Genomic DNA, 9,521 nt, shown 5'->3' on the forward strand with positions numbered 1-9,521 from the left:
ACATGTGGTCTTTTATAATTTCATGATAACTATCCTGTGCATACTTAAGTAGCGATGTGCATTTAAATTTGTACATAATATCTTTTTCTGAGTAATATAAGCGCATTTTCATCCATTTTGAGCTAAAATCAAATCTTAAAATTCCAAATCTGAAAGAAAACCCTGAGGAAAAAAAACGGAAAAAACAACATAATTTTGTCGACCATTTTCTACTTTTCCCATCGCATGACAAAGAGGATTGGATCACATAAGGAATAGAAGATTACACTAGCAGTTCCCATCGCATGACAAAGGGGATTGGATCACATAAGGAATAGAGGATTACACTAGCAGTTCATCGATGTGCTTATTTTGATATTACCTCAAACTCCCACCAAGGCACAAGCAAAGGGTCCCCTATGAAGGATATGCTAAAATGTTTACAAAGTGCAATATATTCAAAACTAATAACTATAATAGTATGTGTATAACAGAGAGATAATTTACAAGAGAAAAAAATCATCTCTCAAGAAAAAAAGGTACTGTATTTGACCGTCTCCCTCCCAACTAATGACCTGTTTCCATGAAATAAATTGAACAATCTCAATCAAGAACAAAGACAGAGAGCGACATGAAAATGAAAACCGATATAAGAGATAGAAGACACTGCAAATGAACTATCTGCCCACTGTGGGAGGCCAGAGGACCCCACCCAGAAGAAAAAAAAACCAGATTCCGGAACACTCAATTTTGTAACAAGATCGTCATCACCTATCCAATTCCTCAGTGCCATCACCAATGTATTGTAATGCGAGTTGGAATGATTGTTGTTCCATAAACATTTTGTTCTTGGGTGGATAGTTAAGACTTATCTATTACACTCAATACAGTAGTCATCGCTTTTCTGCATGCATCGCATTACTGCACGTTATTCCTGAGTGACAGAATTTTTTTCAATATAACGTGTCTGCCTAACTTGAGGTTCAGATAACTCTGTGCTCTGCTTCGACCATTTTCTACTTTTCCCATCGGATATTTTTACAACCAGTGTAAATCAGTGGCAATGGAAATGCACTTTCACACATAATTTAAAGGGGACGTGCAATAGTGCCATAACATTATTACTAAGGCTAATTGTGTGTTACTATATGGTGAATTTTCGTCGTTCACAAGGCCATGAGACAAGTCATATCATAACGTTAGTGAGAATGTACACACAGCGAATCTTCATCATTCACCAGGCCATCCGAAGTGATATAATCCATTAGGGAGAGTTTACATCACTCAGCCATCGTGTCTCCTTATGTAATAAGTCTTCATAACTGCATGCTCTTTGTCGACATTCTATACTTTTCCCATCATATTTTTGATTTACGACTAATGTAAATCAATGACAATGGAGACACTTTCACACATCATAAATTATAGGGGATGTGCGATATCACTTCAGATCTTGTCGTTTTCCAGGCCACGTGGAGTTACGTGGTTTTGTCCTGACCATTGCCAGAGTCTTTGGCTGAGAGGGAAGCAGTCAAATATGTAGTGATATCTTTTCCTTGTAAATCATCTCTCAATGTACTTTTAATTTTTTTTGTTTTGAATGTATATCATGAATTGTAAACATTTGAGTGTGTTCCTCTTAGTGGAGACCCGTGCTTGTGTCTGGATGAGACTTTTTATTGATCTCAAACTGAGTACACTGATAGTGGGCTCTTGGAATTTTCATCTGTTCCCTATTTGAACCATTCCCCTTTCAGGGCTGAGAATCTTCCGCCTAAATGGTAGCTTGCCTCCGCCCATCCCCGTCACATTTCCTCCTTTTATGTCTTATGTCATATTTTGACACCTGTGTTCAGCCTCGTGAAATTTGGTGACGGTTCCGTTTTTATGACGTCGGGCCAGACAGAATGGCACCAGATGTCACAGTTGACACAGACGACCAGTGGTGTTCTTTTATTAGCTAGTTGATGGTTGAAGGAGAAGGGGAGAGACAAATGGGTCTGGATTTTTTTTCTCTGTTGTCGGTACCTGTTGCCTTTTTAATCTCTCCCCCTCTCTCTCTCTCTCTCTCTCTCTCTCTCTCTCTCTCTCTCTCTCTCTCTCTCTCTCTCTCTCTCTCTCTCTCTCTCTCTCTCTCTCTCTCTCTCTCTCTCTCCCTCTTTCCCTTTGCCTTTCTTTTTATTTCTCTTTTCTTCTATTTTAAAATATAGAATTCATAAGGTCAATACATAAATTATTCCACTACAACCACCACCACATCATCATCCCTACCACCACTAACACTACAACCAGCACAACATCATCCCTACCACCACTACCACTACAACTACCACCACATCATCATTCCTACCACAGCTACTACAACCACCACCACACAATCATCCATACGACCACTACTACTACTACAACCACCACTACATCATCATCCTTACTACAACCACCAAATGTTGTAATTATACTTTTCAACTTTTTAAATTCCACCGAGTCGTGTTAGAAATTGCTGCGAGACAAATTTTGGATCGCATCTCAGTGAATTTTAGTGAAATTCAAATTTATAGGTTATGGTCGCATGGATGGGTCATTTTCTTCACGATGAAAAATTTCCTCCTTTTTTGTGACCAGTCATTCTCACCCCTGCCCTTTGTCTTACTTTTTCTTTTGTGCTTTCAATTGTAATTCTATAACTTTTTGGACTATCCCATTTTCTTCCTTTTTACTGCACTGAAATTATCTAAATGTGCTGCAAGCGCTGTAAACCTCTTAAAAACAAAAACAAACAACCTATTTGGTACTGCAAGCTTGCGCTGGGAAGCGTTAATGTAATATAGTGTAGAATGATATATCAGTAAAAAATTATTTTTGACTTTTTATTTGTATTCCAACAAAGGCGTGTCAATGAGTTTTTCTTTTTAATTTTGACAAGCTCAACAAATTGAATTGCTTGAGTTAAGGTACAGAATTCATTTTTAAGAATTCTTGCAAGTCTTGGTCGTCCCCTTTGATAGTTTGAGTTTGAACAATGTATAGGCCTGAATATATATCACTGTTTAAGGCAGTTTGTCTCATCGTACATGTTGGATGCCGCTTTTAGTGCACTATTTAGAAATATCTTTTTTTTTTCTTTTTTTTTTTAAATCTCATTTAATTCACGAATTTTTTTTTCATTTATATTACAACCCAATGCTCTTATAACTTTGTTTCCTATATTTTTTTTTTCCATAGATTCAACATCTAGTCTTCAAAAAACACCAACAATCCAACAAAATCCACCAATGAACAAACAACCCTCTGTAAGTATATGGAACCTGTAATACATGGTCTCTGTTTTTAAGCACGATTCTCAGAAATGAATCAGAGAGTGCTTGCAACCGAATTGTGCTTAAAGCAAATTTTTTGGGAGGGGGGGTTGGGTTTTTGTTGCTGTCAATGTTCATATGATTCAATCATGGTCAAAAATATTGCCCCTTGAATTTCCATAATTGTATGCCCAAGTTTGCAGGCCTGAAGTCATCAGCTCCATAAATCGTTGTTTTTGATATCATTTTTTTCTTTTGGTTATTTTTATTTTTTAGACAATCCTTTCCTTGTTACATTGTGCAATTACATTTTATTGTTGATTTGAGGGTGATAAAGAAGGTTGTATGTAATTTGTTGCATGTCCATTTATTGTCTGGATAAACTCATAATTTATGCATCTAATATTCAACTTATTTTTTTCTTGATGATTGTGTGATGTTATCCGATGTAATATAACTATTATTACTAATTGATAGTTATAATTAGTATAATTTAGTATTGTTTATGGCATATTGCTATTGGACTTCAGTATAAAGACTTGCAGATATTATGTATTTTTGTTTTATTGAACCAGATTGGTAATCAATTTTTGTGCTTAGGAAAAATTCCTATTCTAAGAATAAAAATCCTATCTTTAAAAAGGTCATATCATGTTTTATGGCTGGGTGGGGATCCTGACCTCCCATAGCGGGCAGGGAGGTACATACTGTGTCTTCTATCCCCTTATATCTGTTATCCAACATGCTTTCTGTCTTTGTCTCGGAATGAGATTACTTGGTTTTGTCCTGGCACTGGCCGGAATCCTAGCTGGGAGGGAAACAGTCAAATGCATAGTTATTGTTTTGGGAGATGATAATTTTACCTTCTAAATCATCTCTCTGTTATGTATTATTTTTTTATTTTGAATGTATAATGTAAGCATTTGAGTGTGTTCCTCTTTGTTGGATTTTGTGCTTGTGTCTGGATGAGACTTGTAGGTGATTTCAAACTAAGTACATTGTTGGTATGCTCTTGGAATCTACATCTGATCCCTATTTGTTCTCAATTCCCCTTTGTCTTACTTTTTCTTGGGTGCTTTAATTGTAATTCTAGAACTTTTTACTATCCCATTTTCTTCCTTTTTACTGGCGCTGATATAACCTAAATGTGTTGCAAGCGCCGTAAAACCCTTAAAAACAAAAACAATGTTTTATGGGAATTGTGGGTTTGCAGCTCTGGTGTTGAGATAATGACTGAAGTGGTCGAAATGTTATGGAATAATCTATTTTTCATGCAGCAGTGCCATTTGCAAAAGATTGTCAATGTATTTTACTTTATTTTTGTAATGTCTTCTCTTTATTGATATATTCTGAGGAAATCTAAATTCTCAAATAGAACTTCATCAATTCCCTTTTTCAGATGAAGAAGAAGGGATCATTCTTGTCAAGGGGAAAGGCTGCCCTTGTCCAGTTTGCTCATATTGCCAAGACTGCCTTGGGTGGAAATTCAAAACAAAATTCACGATCATTTGTTTTCCAGTCGAAGGAAAATCAGGAAGAAGAAAATGTTGAAAAACATGAAAGTATGGTAGGTATATTGAATTTATAAAACGTAGGATAAATTTTAAAATATTTTCTTTCATATTCTTATTTGCTTAAAGGAAATGTGAAAGTATAGAAGAGACCGATTTTTGTTGGGTTTTTTTTAATGATCATTTACATTTATACATGTATCTTTTATCTTAAATTGGTATGGGTCTGTTTTTTTCATTTATTTTATCGAGGTGTTAAACCATCTTTCACTTAAATAATTTTAGGTGCATTCCTTGCTTCTTGGTTCACACAGGAGTACCAAAACCAATCCAATTGAAGCACATGATTCACAAATTAAATGGGAGTCTTATTTATTGGGTTCCAAAGTTTTGGCCATTAGTTAGAGCTTTTCTATATACCAATGAGTTACAGTTGTCAACCGTGGATATAATGCGAAGATTTTATGGTTTGTTTTCAGAATAAAAGGTCTCATTAAATCTCTCGAGTTCACCCTCATTGAAATTGAATAAATTTGTTTGATTTTCCATGCATATGACCTCGAGAGAGTTAAATGCGAGTTGACAAAACAGTACAAGAGCTATTATTTCCCATTTTTTACCTTAGGATTTTCCCATATTTTTTTAATAGTCGTAAATTAAATAAATCCTGACAAGGATAAACCTTGAAGTTTTTCTTGATTATTTAGTGATATTTAGTTTAAATAATTACAGAGACAATAAAAGTATGCGTGTTAGTAGGTATCCCAAACTACTGCTGTTCAGCAGGTGAATGTTTATTCACAAATCATCAGAAATGAGGTCCCTTTGAAAAGTCTCTTTCTCTTGAAGTTATTGGTGAGAAACGTATACCATTAAAATCAGCAGCTTTTGAAGGTTGAGCCTGATAGCTTGTTTCAGCACATAGTGCCATCTCTGTAAACAAAGCCTATTTTTTTCCTCCCCTATACAAGATCTGTGTTTTTTCACAAATCATTCAAAAATTAGGCCTATTTGAACAACTTTTCTGTCTTGAATTTAAGTTATTGGTGAAAAACTTTACTTATACCATTAAAATTTGCAGCCTTTAAAGATTACAATATAAGAAATTGGCCCTGCTAGCTTGTTTCAGCGCAAAGCTATGTAAACAAAGCCTATTTTTTTTCTTTCCCTAAACAAGATTTATTTTTCTTCAAAAATCATCATAAAATGAAACTTTAAAACCCATAACTTTTTTATTTATTTTCCTTTTTTGATAAATAAAGTGTTATTTTTCATGGTTTGGGAAGTCACATGTGACTTGGGAATTAAAATGTTTGCTGTTCGAATATTGACATTTTCTAGTTTTAGCATATTTTTCACTGTTGAAATTCGATTTCTTTAATATTGTCATTGGCAAATATTTTGGCAATAGAAAACAGAAAAGGTGCATTTCTAATATTTATGCCAACAAATTCTGTCAAAACACATTTCTTGATAGTATTCTACAAAACTATTGAAATTATAAACAGGGCGCTGCTTGTATGTGTTTATTCCACTTAATTATATGGACTTGGGAGTTCTTGATGTCTTATTACCATAACAAAACCAGATTTATTAAAGAATAATAGTAAAAGGCTTTAGTGCTTCTTGCCTTTGGAAGAAAGTTCTGATTTTTAAGTTTTATCCTGTTTTACTGATGTGAAATCATTTTTAACAGGCTTTCAGTACAGTGGATTTTATTATGCAATGGAGCACATGTAATGAATTGGCAAAAATAACAAGCACATGTCTGTGTTTTGTTTTTAAAAAGTATTTCAATATAATTACAAAGTCAATAGCAAACAAACTATAACGAAATATGAACTGCCAGCATAGATATGCCCAAGGCTTTTACCTTCTTTGTTATGATCAATAGAATCAATCATAAAAAAATTGTAAATTGCGACCTCTAGCTATATGTCTTTTAATAATTTTATTATTTTTATACTTTACAGCCACAGCCTATACAACCACCAAAGAGGAAAGCTCATTCCATCCCAAGTGGCAGCACCCCCCAAGTTTCTAAAAAACCTCGCCTGTCCACAAATTCCAGTCAAGCTCCGCCCCCTGTTAAACGAGGAGGAAGCATTTTTAATTTATTGGATAAATGAAACTTTTTTAATATCATGTTTTATTTTTGCTATGTTCATTATTTAAACACAAAATTCTTTGTCCTCTTAATCCATCTGTAAATAACATATACAAGTAAGACTGAAATAAAATATTTTTATTTTTTGAATTGTTTAACTCATAGATCGTTTTTTATTTTCAAGTTAAAAGTCGAATGTGTTATAATTATTTGAAATATGGTCATTATTCCTATTTGCTTAAATTTTTACCCATAGCATTTACTTTTTGTTACATGAAGTATCTTACTGTGTAGGTCATTGACCATTTAACGTTATTATTTTTAAAGGATTAGTTTTTGTATGTGAACACTGAAGGGGGGGGGGGGGGAGTGGACTGAAAGAGGAGGTGTACAGTGTACAAAGCAAGCCACCATCTTCACAACTTGCATCGCACAAGCCTTATGTTTTTCATTTTTTTAAATATATATATCTATTTCTATGAAAAGTCGTATTGGAGAGTATTTAATGTCTGTAATTTAATGGTAAGGTTGATATTTTTCATTTCATTCATTTGTTCTGTTGAAATGTCTTTCCATTATTTATCTGGTTATACCTTTGTTGAAACCAGAGTCACGTCACTGTTAGTGTTCTGCTTAAAATCTGAGGATATGTTGCCTGGTTGGGTTGGAGTATAATTGTACCTTGCCCGGTCAGGGTTGAATTTGAACACTGTTGAAAAACCGTTGTACTATAGAGCACATTATCCAGATGATGATGGGTGGAATTCCCTAGGGCAGAACGCTGCCCTTGGGCATGGATTATTTTTCTTCGGTATCCAGGATAGCCTTGTTATCTCCTCTTTTCCCATTTATCTTTTATTATCCTTCCTCTACTTAAATAATCGGGTGGGGTTCCCTACCTCCACAGTGGGCAGGGAGGTACTTACTGTGTCTTCTATCCCCTTATATCTGTTTTCCAACATGCTTTCTGTCTTTGTCTTGGTATGGGATTACCTAGTTTTGTCCCGACCCTGGCTGGGAGGGAAACAGTCAAATGCATAGTTATTGTTTTGGGAGATGATATTTTTTTTCCTTGTACATCATCTCTCTGTTATGTATTATTATATTTGTTATTTTTAATGTATAATGAAATGTAGGCATTTGAGCGTATTCCTCTTTGTTGGATCTTGTGCTTGTGTCTGGGTGAGACTTATAGGTGATATCAGACTAAGTACATTGATGGTATGCTCTTGGAATCTACATATGATCCCTATTTGTTCCCAGTTCCCCTTTGTCTTCTTACTCTCTTTTGGGTGCTTTAATTGTAATTCTAGAACTTTCGACTATCCCCTTTTCTTCCTTTTTACTGGCGCTGATATAACCTAAATGTGTTGCAAGCGCCATAAAACCCTTAAAAACATTAAAAACAAACATACTTAAATAATTTGATTCACCATCTGTGCTGAGTTGACATCTTTTGATGGCGGGAGACAGGTGCATTTATCTTTTTGTGAGAAATTATAATTTTTTTCCCCTTGTAATTGTAAATCATCTCTCTTTAGTAAATTTGTATGATTTACACGCCCTTTGTGACCATCTGAGAGTACTTCTCTTGGTGGGCGGGTGGTTGGATGGGAGCATCACCCTTGAATCATATACCTATGATGTTCGCATGGGTGTACGATCCGATAGTGATGTCGTTTCTTCTTCTCTTTACTAGCCTATCCTGCTTCTTTGGTTTGTGATTTTATTTTTGACAGGGGATATTTTTTTTTTCTGTAAATCTTCTGCCTGTTTGTTCTTGGTTATTTATAATTTAGCTTATGATATCTTTAGGTTATGATTTTGATTTACATTTGTACTATTTTTGTTAGATTGCTTGTTTTTTTGTTTCAGCGGTCTCTCATATAACCTCAATTGTGTTGGAAGAGACCTAAAGCAACAAACAAAAAAAAAAAAAAAAAAATCTCTTGGTGGAATCATGTGTTATTGCCAAGGTGGGACTTTTAGTGATCTCATCCCAGACATATAGATGGACTGCTCTACTTTTGTTCTTTCTTTGAACTAGCCTCGTTCTATCTCCAGTGAGAGAACAAATCTATTATCTTTTATCCATTTCTTCATCTTCCTTTTTACTGGCCCTGAAATCACTCGAAAGTATACCCAAGGGCAGTCAAATAAAACTAGAGGTGCCTAAATGAGTTAATAAAATGGAAAGATAAAGGGAGTAAATATGACTCATAAATAAGGGAACAACACAAAGCAAACGAAGTTTCAGCCTTTGGCTGACACAAACAATAAGGAATTATGCAAATGCAAATTGTATCCAATGTGATTCAAAAGTAATATTGAGGAAATGCAATGTGATTCGAAAGTCAAATATTGAATAAATGTATGAACTGAATGAGATCTCTTGTGCTGTTACTGATTTGCTGTGTCTGTTTAAGATTAAGATTATGGAAGTGGCGTTACATGCGGAGTTTGTTTTGTTTTTACATAACTGGGTGGGGTTCCTGACCTCCCATAGTAGGCAGGGAGGTACTTACTGCATCTTCTATCCCCCTATATCTGTTTTCCAACTTGCTTTCTGTCTTGATCTTGGAATGAGATTACTTGGTTTTGTCCTGGTCCTGGCTGAGAGGGAAACAG

General features: G+C 34.9%; 1 protein-coding gene across 1 annotated transcript in view; it reads left to right on the forward strand.

Moving 5' to 3' along the window:
• LOC144960415 (uncharacterized) overlaps nt 1-9,281 on the forward strand; it is a 33,253-nt gene extending 23,972 nt beyond the window's left edge. The window contains exons 23-25 of the mRNA XM_078893499.1: nt 3,202-3,269; nt 4,675-4,842; nt 6,760-9,281. Of these exons, the coding sequence (XP_078749625.1) occupies nt 3,202-3,269; nt 4,675-4,842; nt 6,760-6,915 (392 nt within the window). The 3' untranslated portion in view covers nt 6,916-9,281. The remainder of the gene's footprint in view (nt 1-3,201; nt 3,270-4,674; nt 4,843-6,759) is intronic.
• The last annotated feature ends 240 nt before the right edge of the window (nt 9,282-9,521 follow it).

The sequence above is a fragment of the Berghia stephanieae genome, chromosome 1 (assembly GCF_034508935.2).
Source record: "Berghia stephanieae isolate SIO BIC M18660-M18661 chromosome 1, UCSD_Bste_1.3, whole genome shotgun sequence".
Taxonomy (NCBI): domain Eukaryota; kingdom Metazoa; phylum Mollusca; class Gastropoda; order Nudibranchia; family Aeolidiidae; genus Berghia; species Berghia stephanieae.